Source organism: Sinocyclocheilus anshuiensis, unplaced genomic scaffold (genome assembly GCF_001515605.1).
Source record: "Sinocyclocheilus anshuiensis isolate Anshui unplaced genomic scaffold, SAMN03320099.WGS_v1.1 scaffold307, whole genome shotgun sequence".
NCBI lineage: Eukaryota > Metazoa > Chordata > Actinopteri > Cypriniformes > Cyprinidae > Sinocyclocheilus > Sinocyclocheilus anshuiensis.
The window spans coordinates 554511-575292 of NW_015552550.1; the positions used below are offsets into that span (position 1 = coordinate 554511).

A 20782-nucleotide genomic window follows, 5' to 3' on the forward strand; every position below is an offset into this window, starting at 1 on the left:
ACAAAGGTAGGCCTATGTAGTCACACATATTGAAAACAGGTTCAAGTAATTTCATTCAGATGGAGAATTACCAATCTTTTTAATTTTGTGATATGCTCATGGTTTGAGCTTACCTCAAATTACATTTATATACATTTATGTAATACATTTACATATTAAAGAGATTCGCCTCAAAAAAATAACAATTCTGTCATAATATCATTCCAATAATATTTAAGTCTTTCAAAAAATTATATGACAAACACAAAAGGAGTCATTAAACATCATATCGTTACGCCAGTAGGTGGCGATAAGTTCATGAGTGGATCATTCACTAAACCGATTTGTTCAACAACATGGATTCATTCAGAAATGATTTAGCGACATGAGTGAGTCATTAAATAATTCAGTAAACAGATTTGTTCAAAATCTGTTTCACATGGATGCATTTAGGAAGGAAACTGTTGCTCGGAGAAGCGGCTTTATCTGGACTGGAACTGGTTTCATTGTCGGAGCAAAAACAGACAAAATAACTGGCAACGTTGTGTCTAAAAGCTTACTCAATATTACCATCTTGTTTATTGACCAGTTGTATAAAGGCACCATCTCTCTTGAAATTTTGATGTTGTTTGAAATATCAAGCTGTGCTATCATAATGGACGTGATTGGTTAAACAAAGTTTTTCATGTTTCATGTTTACATCTGCTTTTGTTGTATGGAACAGACCAGGGTCAGAACTTATCCTGTTGTGTTGGATAGCAGAAAAAAAGGTCATAAGGGTTTGGGATGAGGGTCACATGAAAGTGAGTCAATATTTTTTTTTTTTTTTGGGGGGGGTGAGCTAATTAATCCCCTCACCCTCTCCAAAACCAGCGTTGTTATTGTTAACTAAAGCTAAAACTATTAAAATTTAATTTTATTAATTGATATAGACTTGTCACAGAAAGAATGTTACAAATTAATGAGACTGTTTGGTTGGGTCACTAACATCAACATACACGCTTATCTAAAGCCAGAAATATATTAAAACACATGCTGGCCCTCAATTTAGAAAACTGTAAGATATACCATGCAGAGACCAGTAAACTCAGAACATAATAGAACAAAACATTCCTCTGATGCTTAAAAATATTGCTTTATCTAAAAGCCTCATTTAAAACATTTTCTTTTGGCTTACATGAATACCATAAAATGTTGGATGAAAACTTCTGCTGAACCATTATAAACCTTAAGGGAATGAACTGGCTTTGTTGTGATCAAAATTGTTTGGCTTGCTTCTCCCTGTATAATAAATCATCACTAGAGGACATGATGTTCATGCTCTTTTAGTGTCCAGCTGCTAATCAGATTTCATCTAGTATTGTAATCATTCACATTTGACACTGTCACTGCACAAGTCTGTTACCTCACCATTCATCAGGTTCCCCTAGTCAAATGCAGTTAACAGCTCCCCCATGAGGTCTTAAATTGCAGCAGGCCCCAAATTAATTGTTAAAACAAACAAACAAGCAAGCAAACAAACAAACTAACATATGCTTTCGCTGGTATAAAACTTTCCTTGATTGAGTATTTGACCTTGTCTTCTAGTATGCTGTCATACATGCCAATGATCACTTCATATTTTATTCAGTTTTATTCAGCTTTCCATAAATTTGATGTGAAGCCCTGTAGTTTAATAGTCTGGCCTGTGGGTACCAGGCTTTTGTTCTCCTGGGGCAGTTTATGGCTCAATTTCATTGTATTCATTTGATCAGGAACCTTCTACAAACAAAGTTTTCCAGTGCCCATATAAATTGGACAGAAGTTGCCTAATTTAAAGGTTCAAGAAATCCAATAAAGTAAATGTGATGTTGGTTGCTCCTTCTAAAAGAAAAATTCCAATTGAAAACAGCCCACATTGAAAAACACTGCCAGGGTTTCTCCTTTTGTCATGGTTATTACCCGTAGCAGTTTATTAATAACTTTAACCATATTTCTAATTGTGTGATAATTATGTTAAATACAATAGCTGCAATTTTACTTTTACATTCTAGGGACTTTTCTTTTCGATGAAAAAAATAAACCATCTACATCTTGAATGATGTGAAGGTACATTTTCAGCAAATATTCATTTTTTTTGTACTATTCCTTTAAACATTCAACATCATTTCCACTGATTTATTTCTTATTTTTAATAAAGAAAAATGATGAGGACGTTGAAGATCTCAATGAATATGTTAATTGCAGAAAAGCAGTGACAATGTATATGTAGTACCTTGGGTTCAATGGAGTCGGAATGAACCCCGAACATCCAAAACTCCAACCAGTTTACTACCGTAATGTAAATGAAGTTGCTCCTGTCGTAACAGCTGTGGTTGAAGTTGAGACAGCCCATTGTCTGAGTTGGTTCTCGGTGTCCCACACCCATTCTACAATCAAGTAATTTGCTGAGGATGTGATCATCACAAATGGTGCTGAAACAATATAACTGTTGACTTTCTTCTTCTCTGTAATAATTAAGCCATTTTGGGAAATGAGCATGATTGAACATCTATTGTGAAGTGGAATCTGGGTCAGGACAGTCTGTGGTTTCTTACAAAGGGATAGTTACTAATAAGCATTTAAAAGTGGGCAAAAATGTTTTTATTTACTCAACTGCTCAAAAAAAAAAAAGCTGGTTTGGTAGTTTTAGCTAGTCTCTCAGCCTGGTCGGGGTGATGTGTGAGATTTTGGAAGGGCTTATGGCCATTTCAGCAGGCCAAGCTTGGCCTGGCTTGGAGGCAAGTTTAAACCATGATTAAGCCAGCTTAAAACAGAATTTAAAGTTGTTCTTTTTAACAAGGGTTATATCACACTTATAAGCAAACTGCATTACAAATGTCAGAGCTTATAGTTCACCCAAAAAAAGGGTGAAATGAAAATTCTGTCATTAATTACTCACCCTCATGTTGTTCCAAACACGCAAGACCTTTGTTCATCTTCAGAACACAAATTAAGATATTTTTGATGAAATCCGAGAGCTTTCTGACCCTGCATAGACAACAATGCAACTGACACATTTAAGGCCCTGAAAGGTAGTAAGGACATCATGAAAATAGTCCATCATTGGTTCAACCGTAATGTTATGAAGCTACGAGAATAGTTTTTGTGCGCAAAGAAAACAAAAATAATGACTTTATTCAACAATTTCTTACCTTCTGACACGGATTTCTTATACCTTCTGACGTTTTAGAAATGTATTATATATTCTATAAATATTTTTATTTTTTTTTAATGGATGTTATATTTTCTTTACACATTTCCTTTTCTTTTTTACTAAATAAAATGTACAAAACTTTTTTTTTCTTTACAAAAAGAGAATTTTCAACAAGCATCAAATTATACAGCTGTCATGTATCTATAATTTCATAAACATAGTTTCTGGAGAAAAAAAAGGCATATTATGCATAACATTACCATCCTAACAGTAGGCCAGCACTATTGTTGATACTCAGTATGTTAAAATTTTGGAACAGAGAATAAATCTGGGGGGAATCTACCTTCGGTAGTATCTTTAATATGCTGTACCTGTGATTTTGCTGGCCTGATAAGTGTAGCAGTAAACTACTACAAAAATAAGTAGCAACTGAAATATGTGTTACTTTTAATGTCAGAACAATCATGTAACTGCTCCCTACAGATCAGAAAGAAGTTATAATACACTTTGCCCTCTGCTGGGCCATTGTGAGAAGAGCAAGTCATCTGGCCAGTGTGTCCACTTTTGTGTTGTTCACAGCTAATTTAAATTCAGGCCCATGATTAACCATTGGAAACATCCCAACTATCCCTCATAAAGAGGCATAAATGTTTCACCATCCCAGTATGACACTGTTAAAATGCAACCTATGACCACACTATGACAAAAGACAGCCTTATGACCCACATGGTCATTGGTCATTTCAAAATAGCATGTGTCTTTTGTTACTGGCTAATGTTAAAAAGATATGGGGCGGAGGAAAGCAGATCTGAGCAACCTGTGCGTTGCCATGGACACAGGGCACTGGGAGGAATGCTCGGAGGCCCAGTGTGTTAGGTGCTCCTCCCTTCAGGGAGTTTTAGTTGTTCAAAGACTTCAAAACCTACCTCCAGGATAAACCTGTGTACACTGATGAGGTGTGTATGACTAATGTATGAATGGAGATTGACGTTGAATTTCAGTCCTTTTTACAGCTGACACACATCAGTGCTTTATTTGCTTGTTTGCATCCAGGAGGTTTGAAGCAGAGGTGTGGTTTACAGGTGCAAATTCAGGAAAGGCCAGTTCCCGGGTAGCCACAAGCGAGACAGATCCCTCCCCTTGCCTCTTGTCTCTGGATGCACAATCTCTGAACTCTCAAACGATTTTACTTCAACCTACCTCGATCATCTCACCCGAGTCCTACCGGCAGCACTCAGGTAGGTTTATATAACTTAAATATATACACAGTTTATATTTTTAATACATAGAAGCCTATTGAGGAATGTTGTACTGCTTTAAAATTCATCTGGCCTAGTTTGGTGTAAAATGGAGAATTGGTATTAGATATCAGTGCAGTATGAATGCTATTGAAATTTTGATCCACTGTAGGAAGTCATTATGATTACGAAAAATAAATGACCTTTAGGATGTTTGACAAACGTGGTCACGTACCTATTAGAAGTTTAATACCTGAAAATTCTTGGTAAAATTATACATCGTAGCAAGAGATTTTCTGGATACACTGATGAACTTCTGTCTAATAAACAATGAAGCAAAAATATATTCCTTAAACAAACCTTTGGAATATATATTTTATTATAGCCTAACCACACACAGTTCTTCTCAGTACATTGCGTTATTGACTTCATATGACTGCTGTATCACACTTCAACCTAAGAGATGCCACATGCTTATTACTTGGAACCCTGTTCTGGCACATTCTACGATTATTAATAGAATATTTTCCTCCAAGATGTTGTAAGGAGGGAGAGAGAATTGTCTAAATGGTGTTATTTTACATTTATAATTTAACAGACATGTACTTTAACTTTTTTTCCCCCAAATTGGTGAATTTTCATATTGACTTCATGTTGCCTCAGAATTATGCCAGCAGACATAAACTATAATAATAATAATAATAACTGACAAATATATAATTCATAAATTGACCGTAAAATAAAGAACAACATAATGTTATAATAATTATTAGTAAAATTATGATAAATATTTGTAAATAATAAAAATAACTACACCACTAGAAATCAGCATCTGATTCAGTTATGACATGCCAGATTAAATGTTCTATAAACTAAATACAAAAACAGGACATTAATGTGGAGCCCAAGTACTTTTTACTCCCTCAAACACTTTCAATTCTGTAACATTATTACTGTTTATTTGTAGTTTTGTTGGTGGTCGTCAATATTAGATGATAGCAGATAAACTGGCCAAACAGGAATAACTGTGAAGTGGCGATACAATGGAAATAGTTACTCAGTTAGTCATGTTAAGTGTGGGTGCATCTGTTCAACATCAAAATAAAATATACTGTAGATACCAATTAGTGACATCCTCATGCCACATCTATGTCTCATCAAATCATCATTTTATTTAAGTATTTATACAAGTATTTGTATGAACGTTGCTTTGTTCTTTGTGTTCTGTTTTGTCATCATTTCACTCAAAGCGTGCATCTAAATATAGTTTGGGTGTGTACATTGTATACCATACACAGAATACAGAATATTGTATGCTCACCTCCTGCTATTGCAATGTAGTGACATGGTTGAATGGTGTACATTACAGTTGCATCAAGAGGGCTTAGATTCACTTCAGTGAAAAGGACTCATGGGAGTGGAACAAAGGGCTGCTAAACAGAGGTTTCTGAGAAATAAAGACTGAAGAATACTTTCATTTTGTAGAGAGAGACATCATAGGTTTTGCTTCACACAAATGTTGATTAATTTATCTTTTGATTGATGCCAGCATTTATAACAATGATGTCTACGTATGTAATAGAACTTATGTTACATTTAAAATAGCGGAATTTTTTTTAGCCTTTTTTCCTCTGTTGGCATTGTTTAGGTTTTCTGTGATATGCACACTCCACACAGAGGTAACATGTCTTATTTTGGCAGGTAGAGGATCCAAACATGAAATTGCCTCTGGGCATCACACTTGCACTCTTCTTGATACTTCAGACATTCCAACAAGCGTCCACCCAGATACCTGAGGATTGGGAAAGAAATAATGGGACTACAGGCGACAAAGGAAAACAACCACATAGTGAGGAAATAACTGCTAAACCAACAGGAGAAAGTAAGGAAGACATACAAAGCAATGTAGATGCACAAGCCAACCCAGAGAGTGGTACAGAAAATGAAGGACAACCATTTGGCACATTTAATTATAGTGAAGGAGGAGAGCAGAATTCCACAAAGTTGGATCTGATGCCTGAGCAGTCTGTTGCTGACACAGAGGAAGCAAGTTCTGAGGGTCCCATTGCTACAACAACACCACCTCCTATGATTGCACTTAATTCAAGTTCTGAGCTCTCAGATACATCAGCAGAATCCAATGAAACACTGACACAGGACACAGATACCTCCACACCAGAGCCAGAACACACAAATGAATCTACTCTTATTGACACATATACCAGTCCACAACCTGAGACTACCACAACAGAGAGCAGCCATGATGAATCGGGTTCTGGATATTTGCCCTCAGATGATGTACCCACCAACAGCACTACTAAGAGTCCGACCACCACAACAAAAGATGAAAGCGTCCAGAACAAAACTACAGTGAGTCCAACTGAACCACCAGTACACAGAACTACAACGGCAGTAATTCCACTGACCGTCTCTAAGGACGTCACGACTCCTGCCCCAGACAGTGAGGATACAAACCAGACCAAACCTACTGACACCAGAGGGAATTCTGAAAGAGGTTCGAATCACAAACCGGCATCAGTCAAGTGTTATTAATAATAAGTGTGTTTATAACAAAAAGACTAAATTTAATTGGATGGCTGAGGAGTTTTGTCATTAGATATTCATTATTCAAGTACCTTACTGTTTAAAAGTTTAAGGTCAGTACATTTTTTTAAGCAGCACAACTGTTTTCATCTTTGATAATGATAAAAAAATGTTTCTTGAGCACCAAATCAGCATATTAGAATGATTTCTGAAGGATCATGTGACACTGAAGACTGGAGTAATGATGCTGAAAATTCAGCTTTGCCATCATTTTCAAATATATTAAAATAGACAAGTTAATTGTAAAAATATTTCACAATACTAATATTTCTTACTGTATTGTTGTTTAAATAAATGCAGCCTTGGTGAGTATAAGAGATTTCTTTCAAAAACATAAAAAATCTTGCAGACCCCAAACTTTTGAACAGTGGACATGATAAAATTATAATCCAAAAATATTTAGCTGAACTTGAATGCTCACTCGAAATCTGTGACACTGATAGTGTTTTGACCTTTTATAAGCATTATTTCACTCCCCATTTCCATAGCACAAAGATCACGCAAATCTTTTTATTTCATCCCTCAAGCTAACCCTCATTCTTGGCTTCTTGATTCAGTCATAAAATACATATTTGCTGCTGTTCCTCGACGCTGGGTTGGATTTCAGGCTTTGTTTGTCCTCTGCTCTGGGCCAGAGTGTCTAGTTACTGACACCTCACCTTCCCTCACAATAAGAGTGGTGTTCACCCTGCAGATATTTGGAGGGGCTCCTTTCAAGGTCAGGGGTGGACCAATGTGACACAGAACACCTGACATTGCTGGAGAACAAATTCCATGATCTTTTTAGTGAATCTAACTCTAATCAATCTGTGTCCAAACAGCATTATGAACTAAAAAGAAGAGGTCATATTTGCATATTCAGAATTATTTTTATATATTTATATTTTATGGTTTTGACCTGATGAAGTATACTAATAAATTGGAGGAAAATGACTGGCTTTAAAAAAGTTCTTTAATAACTGAAAAAGACCTCTGATGGTGTTGGTCTGATTTGATTCATGACTATTTTTAAGCAAGTAACACCATGTTAAAGGCAACCACAATATTACACAGCCCAAAATTAAGTTTTTAATTGCTAATTTGGTCAAGTGTTGCTTCGTTGTTACAATAAACATGAAATATGTTTTTACAGGTTTATCTTCAGATGTTTCAGACGTTACCGAAAGCAAGAAAGGGCAGGCATGGACTGTTGTCCTAGTCATTGGGATTATAGTGGGGGTCCTGGCTTTGGGAGCATTTATCATCCTGAATCAAAGAAACAAAAAAGACTTCTCACACAGAAAACTGGTGGAAGAGATGTCACCTGATCCAGGTAATATAAAACTAACTTGTCATTATTTGCATCACTTTGAACCAAGATCCATTTGAATACATGTGAGGGCATATGAACATATCACAGAATCATTTTTTCACTGTGATACTCTGATTCACATTGTTTTGTCTCATCTTTTCAAAGTTCTCCGACTGGACAACAGTGAGCCACTCGACCTGAAGTTTGATGGATTTGGTTACTACAATCCAGGACTACAAGGGGACAACATCCAGATGACCAACTTTCCACAGGGACATTCAAAATGAGAACAAATCTGTGATGCCAAAGACATTTTTTTTAATGTTGCAGCACCCATGTGAAGACAAAAGGATGTAATTAAGAAATTATTGTAATTTTTGCCAAATCAATCATAAGGCAATTTTGCATAAATGAACAATCAAAACATTTTTTTTGAATGTTTAGTAGTGTCTTTTGTTTGAATGTTTTAGACTATCTGAAAGAAGAATATTTCTATACTGGGCACTTTTTGTTTGAACTGCAAAGTGTTGGATTGTATGTCTGCTTCTATCTAATTGTTCAACAAGATTGTTTACATGACAATTACTGTATCATGTCAAAACCGGTATATGCAAAATGGTGGAATTTATCAGCATTATGACACAACTTCACTATGCACAACAGTTTTGGTCTAGAAGATCAAGATTATGTCACTGAACTGGGAGAACATCTATTGGCGTTTTGCCTCGTTGAATTTTCAGACACAGGCCTAATACCTTTCTTCTGAGCCTATAATATTTGAAGATTTTTTAGTTTTCAAAAGCTTTAAACTAAATAGAGAATAAACGTGGCAGTAGATTCTCAGATTATAATAAATAATAAAATGATAAAATAAGGCTTGTCTCCTTGTCTGATTATTGTATAATCAAGGTATTATTAAAGGGTTAGTTCACCCAAAAAGGAAAATTAGCCCATAAATTACTCACCCTCAAGTCATCCTAGGTGTATATGACTTTCTTCTTTCAGACGAATCCAGTCGGAGTTATATTAAAAATTGTCTTTGATCTTTCAAGCTCTATCGTTGTACTCAGCGGGTGTTGCAGTGCTTCGGTTCAAAAGACGTGAAATAAAAAGCACCCTTCCACAAAAAAAAGTGTCTCACATGGCTCCGGGGGGTGAACAAAGGCCTCCTGTAGCGAATCGATGCGTTTTTGTAAAAGTCATATACACCTAGGATGCTTCGGGGGTGAGTGAAACGCAGCCTACTTTTCATTATTGACTGAACTAACCCTTTAATAAGAATACTTGAAGCAGTGTGATCTTGCTTGCGTCCTCCAGTCCTGTAGATGGCGCAGATTCCTTCCGAACATAAAAAACACATTTTGATAAACATGGCAAAGAAGAATGGAGGAACCTGGCTATCTAATGAGTATTAGTTTATTATGGAAGGTCCGGTCATGATTAAAACTGAGAAAGTTTTACATTTGAACAGCTCAAAGGGTAGAAAGGTCCGTGTGGTTCGGGAGCACTATGTGAGGGAACAGGTTTCGTGTGGAAGCTCCCTCTGTCAAGCGGACTGTCGTAACGGTAAGGAGAACAAGGGCCAGCCAAACATCAAAACACCATGAAATATGTGGTTTATTATCATTATAGCGAATGGATCAGCATACCAACAGAACTAGATAGCTAACAGTAGTTAATCTTAAATTCAGCGGTCTTCACATTCTGTACTGAGCTATAGCTTTACGAATTGTTAACTTAGATCGACTCAGAAATCTTTGTAATTTGGCTTATTAGTGTTTCATAATTATTGGTGACTTGATGTGGTATAACGCCCTCTGAATGGATCATCTCATACTAGTTTAGGTTGAGCTTAATGTAGATGTTTAGTAATGGAACAAATTAAGTTTACAGGTTGTCCTACTTAACCCTTTATTGACCCTACTAATTAGGTAATGACCAGTAATTTACCTTAGAGAATACCTCAAACATGGAAACATTAATTGCAGGATGAAGTACCAAACAAAAGTATTTATTGTCATTAAAACATCCGTCAGTAAATCTTGGTAGTTCATCCTGCAAATATTGTTTGAGGTATTCTCTTATTGTATTCCCAGTTTAGCTAATAAGATAATAATGGTTTGTATTGACCCTTTGTGCTCCAATAGACGGGAAGGTGCTGTCTGGTGATGTGACACACTGTGTAGTTCCCGATGTGGGAGTGGTTCGGGATTTCCTGGAGATACTGGAGTTCAGGGAGCTGCAGGGGATTGTGCTGACCCAGACAGCCTACCAGACTGTTCAGCACACCCGTGGACGCAGGTCAACCCCTCAAATATCATTTTTTACATCAGATTTACTTATTAAGCCACTTACTCCTAGTATTGTGTGTGAATAAAATAGGAAAATTCCTTCAGGAAAATTGGAAGGGATAGTTCTACAGGTTGCTTTCATAGTTGCATTTTGTTTCGTCTTGCACAGGCAATATAACAGACTGCGTGCTTTACTGAAGGACCCTCGCCATGATTGTGTGCTGTTTGCCAATGAGTTTCAGCAATACTGCTACTGCCCCAGAGACAAGGGCGAGTCTCAGGACAAATGGCATACAAGGTCCTGACTGTCCAGTATTACACTTTCTTTTATGCATTGTTTACTTTGAGAAAAGAGTAGTGAGAGTATTAATAGACTATAGAGCAGGGGTTTTCACAGACATTGGGCCTCCCTTTTAACACAACATACACAATGGTGCCTCCCCACCCCCTCCACCCCCCTAATTTTTACTTATTTTCAATAGTATAAAAATACTTTTTAATTGTCATAATTTGCAATATATGTATATAGTGCAACAACAAAAACCATGCAAGGAAAAAAATACATTTGTTTTTAGTACAAATTATTGCAAATGAAGCTGCGATACCAAACAGGGCCACAGGGAGATGCCAAAAGAGCACTAAATCAGAATCATTAAACCCTCACATACTCGCTTCTTCGGCCAACATCCATTATAAAACACCATGATGATTATTGTAACCACCTTTCTCCCCTCTAGCGATGGCCCTGGTGGGGGTACACAGGGACTGAAGTGGCCAGGCAAGCCTCCAACCTCCCCGACCCTGAGCATGCTTGTGGTGCTGACACTGTGGGAAACATAACTATGTCCCTTGTCCAAAAAACTGCTTCTTTTAGTTTTTTTAATATATTATTTTTTATTTTACTATAATGTTTTGATTGAAAATATTAATAAAAAAAAAAAAAAAAAAACATTTTTACCACCCTGCCCGGCTTCCTCAATATATGTATATAGTGCAACAACAAAAACCATGCAAGGAAAAAAATACATTTGTTTTTAGTACAAATTATTGCAAATGAAGCTGCGATACCAAACAGGGCCACAGGGAGATGCCAAAAGAGCACTAAATCAGAATCATTAAACCCTCACATACTCGCTTCTTCGGCCAACATCCATTATAAAACACCATGATGATTATTGTAACCACCTTTCTCCCCTCTAGCGATGGCCCTGGTGGGGGTACACAGGGACTGAAGTGGCCAGGCAAGCCTCCAACCTCCCCGACCCTGAGCATGCTTGTGGTGCTGACACTGTGGGAAACATAACTATGTCCCTTGTCCAAAAAACTGCTTCTTTTAGTTTTTTTAATATATTATTTTTTATTTTACTATAATGTTTTGATTGAAAATATTAATAAAAAAAAAAAAAAAAAAACATTTTTACCACTCTGCACGGCTTCCTTGACATGCTGTGGTGTGCCCCACACTTTGAAAACCCTGGCTATAGTCTAATAGAACATTCATTTTGAATCAACCTCTGAAGTGAAAAGAATGTCATGCACTCTGACTTTTTAGTGAACAATATTTTTTTTAAAGCAAGTAAACCTTATTGAGAAATGAGAGAGTTGCTTCAGTGATCACATAGACACTTCATAGTATTAGAAGCGAGACCTGAGCTGCAGGGAAAAAAAATAATTCACGGGAAAGTCATTTTAATGTGTGAACATGATGTTGATTCTGTTACAGAAATGTGTATAATGCAGCAGTTTGGTACTATAATCATCTAGCTGGACTCCAGCCAGTGGTCATGATTACAGAAGATAGTGATGCTATTTCAGAATTTAGTGCCTTAAACAGTGGAGTGTATGTCATCTCAACTAAGGTATATTCTTTTATTTTATTTCCTGTGAAATCTGTAGTGTTGAATTATCAATATATTTTTGGATTCAGATTAGACATTATCCATACAAATGTTTAACTTAAAAAAAAAAAATGAACAGCTTGGTTTAGTATGTTGTTGAGACCAACGTACTTGTCCCTTGGTAACACCAGTGAACTCTATTGTAGGAGTACCTGTTAAGCTTCTGGCCAGACCTGCAGGCCGCCCATGATCTGTACAACTCCATTGCTCAGACCCTTCAAGAGCGAGAGAGTGAAGGAGTGGAGAAAGTGTACACTGAACACCTGCCTGCAGAGGTGTTGGAGGCTGGTATAAAATCTGGCAGGTACATCCAGGTAAGTGCCCCACACTCCTGTTTAAACTTGATCTCTTTCTCGGTAATGGCTTATGGAGACTACATTCCAACCCACTCCTTTCCTTTAAAGGGCATCCTCAGTGTGAACAAACATCAAGCACAGCTTGAAGCCTTTGTCCGTTACGAGGGTTCAGCCAGCAAAAATACAGGTTGTTACCAACATACTTGTATCAGTCGTTCAAATCATTTTTCTGATTACTAAAGCTCTTATTGATACTGATGGTGTTCTGGTCTTTTACCTTTGATACTGCCTGTGTGATCATGTGTTTTAGAGCTAAATAGTGATGTGCTGATCAATGGAGCAAAGCATCATAACCGGGCGGTGCATGGAGACGTTGTTGTCATAGAGCTGTTGCCCCGTAATGAGTGGAAAGGCAGGACTATGGCACTAACAGAGGGTCAGGGGGAGGAGCAGCCACTGGAGGACACACAGAGTCAGCCTATGCCCTCAGGTAATCATGGGTACATGATGATTACAATTGGTCTAGAACATTCTGAGCACAACGTGAAGATTGACTGATACACAGGATGCAGACAGATAAATGGATTTACACATACACTGGTGTCCAAAAGTCTGAGAACCACTGTTGAAAATGCTTTTGTTTAGTGTAATCTATCGATCTATCTATCTATCTATCTATATTATAATTTATATTTTTTATTATTACAAATGATATTTTGTGTTGAGTGAAAATTTTATTGAAAAAGTTTGGTTTCGAATGACAACATTTCCAAAGTTTCAGTGTGGGAGCAGGTTTTTGAACCTCACTGTAGATGGCTGTATAAGTTGTGGTTGTTTTTTGACTCTCTCCTCTCTTTCCTGTAGGCAGGGTGGTGGGTATTCTGCAGAGGAACTGGAGAGACTACGTTGTGACTTTTCCTCCTCTTGAGGAGGTGCAGTCACAGAGTCGAAATTCACAAAAGATTCTGGTTATTCCATGGGACTACCGCATCCCTAAAATCCGTATCAGCACACAGCAGGCTGAGGCTCTGCAGGTGGAGATATAATTCAGCATTTGAAATGCATTATGGTTTCCAGTAGTCTAGATGAGCAGATCTTTTTTTGCAGCAAGTGTAATGTTTACATTATTGTTGACACCCTTTGTAAGTACTCAAACCTTCAGTAGACTGGCTGAAGAACTACAAATAATTACTTTTATTCAGCAATCATGCGCTAAATTGATCAAAAGTGACAGTAAAGTTATTTAAAAAATGTTTTGTAACATTATAAATATATGCATTTCTTTTGAACTTTTTATTCATCAGTGAATCCTGAAAAAGTGCATCATGTTTTCCACAAAATGCAGCACAACTGTTGTTAATGGTTATTATATTATCATATTATATGATAAAGTAAATTTTAAAATGTATTAAATATGAATATATGAAATCTTACATGGCATACTTCTCTGTGTAGGATCGAAGAGTGATTGTGCGTCTGGATTCGTGGGAAAGTACTTCTGTTTACCCCACTGGCCACTGTGTGAGGGTGCTGGGGAAAGCAGGCGAGCTGGAGACAGAGATTCAGACCATCCTGGTGGAGAACTGCATCCATGTTCCAACATTCTCAGAGGCACAGGTGGGGTCATATAGTGTCTGCATCTGATTTGAGTCATTTCAAATGTTTAAATTGTGATTTTGCCTTATGAGAAGAGGGAATCCCCAAAAGGGAAGCCTTCAAAAAGGTACAAGGTGTATTACTATAAAAATCAGTGTTTTTGAATGTTTCTTTAGTTGCGAGAGATGCCAGTTAACACAGAGGAGAACCCATGGCAGATGGACACCAGTGAGGTATCCTCTCGGCGGGACCTGAGAGACACACACCTGGTTTTCAGTATCGATCCCAAGGGCTGTGAGGATGTGGATGATACCTTGTCTGTGCGGACTCTGCCTGGGGGGAAACGGTTAGAGCTGGGTGTCCACATTGCCGATGTCACTTACTTTGTCAGGGAGGGCTCTCTTACAGATCTAGAGGCACGGTCAAGGTATGGAAATTTGCCAGTTATTCAAAATATAGTGGTGGATTAATAGAGTATATTATTGTTTAGCGTATTTATTGTGATGTTTATTTAATTGGTTAATCTCATATTTTGATGGTTCATACATTAAAGTTGAAAATTTGAGGGGTTTGAAAGATTTTTTTTTCATGTTTTTGAGTCTCTTATGCTCACCAAGACTGTTTATTTGATCAATAGTACAGGAAAAACAAGACCTATCGTGAAATGATATTACAATGTAAAATAACTCTTTTGTATTTTAATACATTTGAAAATGTCATTTATTTTTACTCCATTACTCCAGTTTTCAGTGAAATCATCCTAAAATGCTGAATTGGAGCTTAAGAAACGTTTCTCATTTCTTCTTATCAATTTTGAAAGCAGTTAGGCTGCTTGATATCTTTGTGGAAATCGTGATACTTTTTTAGGACACTTTGGTGAATAGAAGGTTCAAAAGAACAACATTTATTTGAAATATGAATCTTTTGTAACATTGTAAATGTTTCTACTATCACTTTTGATCAGTTTAATGTGTCCTTGCTTAATAAAAGTTTACTGACCCCAAACGATTGAATGCTAGTGTATGTTTATTATCAAATTTCTGTGATGAATGTGGATTTGTGCATACATTAATAAATAAGTTGCATCTCTCTTTTCTAAACCCAGGGCAACCACTTGCTACCTGGCTGACCGCAGGTACGACATGCTGCCAGCAGTGCTGAGTGCTGATCTGTGCTCCCTCCTTGGAGGAGTGGACCGGTGAGTAACACACAAACCTTTCCTTGCTTTTTGAGACTTAAAAAGTGACCTAATATGCTGCTGGAACCTGACTTCGATAGAAAATAACAGGGAATCGCTCTGTAATATGTTGCAGATATGCCATGAGTGTGCTGTGGGAGCTGGATGCTGAGACTCTGGATGTGTGTACGGTTTGGTACGGTCGCACTCTAATCCGCTCCTCCTATCAGCTTCACTATGAGCTGGCCCAGAGTCTGCTGAATGGCGAGGAGATTGAGGTACCTGAGCTAAGCCGGCTCAAGGGTTCTCAGCGGGACCAGAAACTGGCTGAACTCTTGCAGGGCCTAGAGACCCTGACGAGGGTGGCCAGACACCTCCGTGCACAGAGAGATAAGGGTGGTGCTCTGGAGTTGGAGGGGGTGGAGGTGAGGGCTCAGCTGGATGAGGAGAAGAACATTACAGCCCTTGTGCCCAAACAGCCTCTGGAAGTTCATGAGACTGTGGCAGAGTGTATGATCTATGCCAACCACTGGGTGGCACGCAAGATACAGGAGAGCTTTCCACACCAAGCTCTTCTGCGTCATCACCCACCACCCAAACAGGAGTTCTTCAATCACCTCATTGGCTGTGCCAAGGCCCGTGGCTTCAGTATTGATACTAGGTAAACAATAATTTACAAAAGTTTGGGTAACATGTTCTTGAAATAAGTCACCAAGGCTGTATTATTTGATCAAAAATAGAGTACAAACAGTAATATTGTTAAAGCTGCAGTCCGTAAATTTTTTTGTTTGAAATTTACAAAATTTATATAATAAGCGAGTACACCATGAATCCATTTTCCAAACCGTGTTTTTGGCTTGTCCTGAATCACTACGGTACACCTATAATAAGTGTTTATATTCGGACTATTTAGACTGGTTCAGGTAGGTACCGCTGCGGAGTAGCCCAGTACCTGCGTGATTCGCCACAGACATAAACAGAGAGAAGTAGCTCCGGCTACAATGTTCTTCCGCAAGACGCACGCAGTTCTGTTTATTAATCGCTAGAGAGCCAAAAGTTACGGACTGCAGCTTTAAATAACTGTCTGATTTTTCAGCAGCCATTACTCCAGTCTTCAGTGTCACATGATCCTTCAGAAGTCATTCTAATATGCTGATTTGGTGCTCAAGAACATTTCTTATTATTATTATCAGTGTTGAAAACAGTTCAACACATTTTTTTTCAGGATTCTTTGATGAACAGAAGGTTCAAAAGAATAGCATTTATTTGAAAACGAAATATATAGTAACATTTTAAATGCATTCACTCTTAGTTTTGATTAGTTTAATTCATTCTTGCTGAATAAAAGTACCCCAAAACTCCAAACATTTGAACAGTATTGTATATCTAAATAAAGATAGAGAAAAAAAAAAAAATAAATAAAATAAAATATATATATATATATATATAATCGAATCATAATATAATCAGTATAGTCAGAGATAGATTACATACATGCATGTATAATTATATGTGTCTGCATTGCTTAAACTAGGTCAAACAGAGCTCTGGCTGATTCTCTGGAACGAGCTGTGGATCCTCAGGACCCCCTGGTGAACAAGTTAATGAGAATGATGGCCACCCAGGCAATGTCTAATGCCCTTTACTTCTCTACAGGAGCCTGCCCAGAAGAACAGTATTATCACTATGGTACATGCCTTTCATTCTGTCATCATTACAGATCATTTGTAATCTCATTATGACAGTATAGTATGAATAAACATTCTACCATGACTTAAAACCTCCATAGACATAGTGGCATTTTGATCAATTTGCTCGCTAGAACTAAGAAAAAGATGAAAGCATGAATCAGGTCTTGCTGTTTATGTCATTTTCAGGTCTTGCTCTGGATCGATACACTCACTTTACCTCTCCAATCAGACGCTATGCTGATGTATTAGTTCACCGGCTGCTCATGGCTGCTATTCAGCTGGAGGAGGAAGGATCACTAAGCAAACCCTTCGCTAGTAACAAAGAACTTGAGGAACTAGCTCAACATATCAACAATAAAAACAGAGTAAGTGGGGGCCATTCGTTTTTGTATCAAATATTTCATTGTAGTAAACCTGCAGTAACATGATTGTCTGGGAAATTACCCCAACACTTCCTGCACTCTCTGTTTGTGTGACAGGCAGCACAGCATGCACAGAAGCAGTCCACGGAGCTCTTCCAGTGCCTCTACTTCCGAGACAAAGACACACACACAGATGAGCGCTGTGTGGCTGATGCTGTGATCTATGCTGTCCGAACTAATGGTTTTCTGGCCTTCGTACCACAGTAATGACCTGCTTATGGAATACTACTTAGTGTTTGGACCAAAGAAAAAATGTTAAACACAAAAAAATTAAGAAAAGTGTACACTACTATGCATACTATGCACACTCTTATGTTCACCAAGGCTGCTTTTATTTGATCAAAAATACATTAAAACAGTAATATTGTGAGGTATAAATTTAAAATAATGTTTTCTATTTTAATACATTTTAAAATGTAATGTATTTCTGTGGAAAGTTGAATTTTCAGCAGTCATTACTCCAGTCTTCAGTGTCACATGATCCTTCAGAAATCATTCTAATATGCTGATTTGGTTCTAAAGAAGCATTTCTTATTATTACCAGTGTTGAAAACAATTGTGCTGTCTGTCTTTGATGAATAGAAAGTTAAAAAGAACATTTATTTGAAATGGAAAGCACAATGTTTTGTAAGTTAAAAGATTAAGTTCATGCTGAATAAAAAAGGGAATTAAAAAACTATGAATTTCTTTCAAACAAAAAAAATCTTACTGACCCCAAACTTTTGAATGAACTGTACACCAAAAATAGCTCCTGCATATAATGTGGATATGATGTTTGATTTCAAGCTGCTGTAACACTTATCTATTCACACAGGTATGGTTTGAAGGGAGCGGTGTACCTTAAGAATCGAGAGGGTCAGGTGGTCAGTGTCGATGGAGATGGAAGGTGCGAGTGGAAGGCTGGGATATTGCAGAGATACCCTGACAGGATCAGCACCTGTACCAGCACTGGAACTCATATATTTGACCTCTTTGACCACGTTACAGTAAGTACATTCTCAGCAAACAGCAAAAATCACATTGTTTGTGGCACCGTTATTTGGACCGTCATAGATATGTGTCTGTTACATCCTCTGACATCATGTTTTCCTCCTTCCTTTCATGCCCGTCTTCCTTTGCAGGTTCGTATCTCTGTAGAACCGTCTCGTTGCCATGCCGACAGCTTGTGTCTGGAGCTTATCAGCAACAAGCCACATTGCGCTGTGCAACCCGAGTCACTGCCAGCTGGTCGCGGTCGGTCTGAGCTAGTTCAGGAAGTGGTGCGCTGGGCAGAAGAGGCCTCAATCCAGGCAGAGGAAGAGAGGGGGAGGAAGTCCAAACTGAGCAGGGAGGAGAAGCAGTTCAGACAGAGCAGAACACCAAGCCTCTATGTCCTGTTACAGGAGATCAGTGAACTTGCCCTACTGGATCTGTCCGTCTGTCAAATCAGAAATACAGAGGAACAGATTTGCACTGCATCTTCTTAGCTCTTTTCTGCTGTTTTTACAATTGACTAGAAAGCTTTAGGGATGGTTTTGTAATATTTGCCATGAACTTTCATTAAAGTGTCCAGATGTGAACAAAAATAAGTTATACTTACTCAGGATTTATGAACACTGGCTCCTTTGCTTTGTCCAATACATGATTTCACTAGGTCCTCCTGATGCTATTATTATTATTATCACCACAGATAACATGTTTTGGGCCTGTTTTTGTGGTTAAATGGGCTCTTTTGCTGAGAAACCAGTAAACTGGTCAAACTTAATTTCCTGTGAAGCCAATGGCTTTATATTTGAAGGCCATCTTCCTGTCAAAGTTTTAATAGCAATGAGTCAAATGGAAAAAAATGTTTTTTTGAAAATGTAAGAAAAACCAGCATGTAACAAATATTTGAAGCAGGCTTATAGATTTTCCAGATGTTTGCATTGTTACTGCTTTTATTAATATTATATTAATATTTTTTAGGAATAAAATGTATTTTTATATGTAATGTTTTTATGATCCACATTTCTTTTTATTCTATGATGCTACTGAATCAATGTGCAAGACACTTAATCATCTCCACTAAAAGCTGGAATACACACTACACAATTTTGCCCAGTTTTGCCCCAATTTAGTTGCACAGAATCAGTCTTGAGCTAAAAATCAAAAATCATTTGTAACATTTTCATTTGCCATGTGTCTCCTATCAACAAAGTGCATATTTATTTTGTGTTCCGAACGACTTTAAAGTATGGCAGTGTGTGATCCTTAGTTGATTAGTATATGATGCCTAGTGTTTTAAAATCTGTTCAGATTGTAAAAGTTGTGTACTTCAAAATATAGATCTACACAAATTACATCACATTAAGGGTTTTATACATTTTTATTCAGAAAAATTGACACTGAAATAAGAGAACAGGGATAAACATAACTGACAGTAACATTAGAAGGTGATGACAGACTGACATTTAAAAAAAAAAAAAAGTAATGGGTCAACCTCAAAAGCTCTTTGTCCTGTAGTATTGTGTGATTACATTAGGACATTATAATAAACTAGCCAATAATAAGAAAGTGGTGATTTTATTCTCAGGTTCAAACTGAGCTTACTGTGAACCTGAGAATAAAATGATGGGAAATGTTTTGAATATGAGCAAATATATTTCAAAATCCTCACAGAGGATAAAAGATGATATGACAAAATGCACGCACGCTGAATTAGATTAATGTGTGTATAAGATCATTAGCGGTGATCAAACCCAAGGTTGGCATTACCAAACATGTCAATGAGCTGCAAAAGATGTATGGCATATGACTGGGAAGATTTTATAAGGTTAAATGTGAAAAAGCCCGACTGATTGTAGTTGCCCTTCCCAAACAGACTTAATTTATTCATAGTTCTCTTGCTACAAAAGGGGAGGACTGGTTCAATTGCTATCATCTTCATCATCAACTATGCCATTTGGAACCAGACTAGCACACTCATTATCATATAAAGGGGAATTCTGAAGAGCAGCTGACTTTTGTTTGAGTGGCGTTTGTGCTGAGGTGCTCCGTTCGAAAGTGGCCTGATTCTCTTGACTGAGGTACTTTCCTGAAAAACTGGTTGATGGTTCATCTGCATCTGGCTGGATGGAATTCTGAGAGGATTCTGGGGGGGGGGGGG

At 37.5% G+C, this 20782-nt stretch overlaps 3 protein-coding genes across 5 annotated transcripts in view; 2 read left to right on the top strand and 1 right to left on the bottom strand.

Annotated features, from left to right (window-relative positions):
• The first annotated feature begins 325 nt into the window (after positions 1-325).
• Positions 326-9200, top strand: LOC107664376 (mucin-15-like). 2 transcript variants are annotated; one of them, XM_016454925.1, is made up of 5 exons: positions 326-368; positions 4208-4392; positions 6094-6907; positions 8129-8308; positions 8453-9200. In XM_016454925.1, the coding sequence occupies exons 3-5, from the start codon at positions 6109-6111 to the stop codon at positions 8572-8574; spliced, it is 1101 nt and encodes a 366-aa protein (XP_016310411.1). In that variant the 5' UTR covers positions 326-368; positions 4208-4392; positions 6094-6108; the 3' UTR covers positions 8575-9200. The 2 variants fall into 2 exon arrangements, with proteins under 2 accessions (XP_016310411.1, XP_016310412.1); XM_016454926.1 differs by lacking the exons at positions 326-368; positions 4208-4392 and adding an exon at positions 5814-5835.
• Positions 9201-9572: 372 nt separating this feature from the next.
• LOC107664394 (DIS3-like exonuclease 1) lies at positions 9573-19223 on the top strand. Its single transcript, XM_016454950.1, has 17 exons — positions 9573-9853; positions 10435-10588; positions 10748-10876; positions 12302-12437; positions 12623-12790; positions 12881-12959; positions 13083-13262; positions 13637-13806; positions 14228-14389; positions 14545-14795; positions 15474-15566; positions 15682-16206; positions 17080-17234; positions 17423-17601; positions 17716-17861; positions 18473-18644; positions 18780-19223. The coding sequence occupies exons 1-17, from the start codon at positions 9709-9711 to the stop codon at positions 19122-19124; spliced, it is 3189 nt and encodes a 1062-aa protein (XP_016310436.1). The 5' UTR covers positions 9573-9708; the 3' UTR covers positions 19125-19223.
• A 411-nt stretch (positions 19224-19634) lies between these two features.
• The window catches only part of LOC107664390 (TIMELESS-interacting protein-like), a 2958-nt gene continuing 1810 nt past the window's right edge, over positions 19635-20782 (bottom strand). For both annotated transcript variants that reach the window (XM_016454947.1, XM_016454948.1), the window contains one exon: positions 19635-20767. In XM_016454947.1, the coding sequence (XP_016310433.1) occupies positions 20544-20767 (224 nt within the window). In that variant the 3' untranslated portion in view covers positions 19635-20543. The remainder of the gene's footprint in view (positions 20768-20782) is intronic.

Coding starts and splice junctions, on each gene's coding strand:
- LOC107664376 (XM_016454925.1), top strand. CDS start 6,109: ATGAAATTGCCTCTGGGCATCACACTTGCACTCTTCTTGATACTTCAG. Junction 6,908..8,128: donor CAGAGGGAATTCTGAAAGAG/GTTCGAATCACA, acceptor ATGTTTTTACAG/GTTTATCTTCAGATGTTTCA. Junction 8,309..8,452: donor AGAGATGTCACCTGATCCAG/GTAATATAAAAC, acceptor ATCTTTTCAAAG/TTCTCCGACTGGACAACAGT.
- LOC107664394 (XM_016454950.1), top strand. CDS start 9,709: ATGGAAGGTCCGGTCATGATTAAAACTGAGAAAGTTTTACATTTGAAC. Junction 10,877..12,301: donor CAGGACAAATGGCATACAAG/GTCCTGACTGTC, acceptor ATTCTGTTACAG/AAATGTGTATAATGCAGCAG. Junction 17,235..17,422: donor AGAACAGTATTATCACTATG/GTACATGCCTTT, acceptor TGTCATTTTCAG/GTCTTGCTCTGGATCGATAC.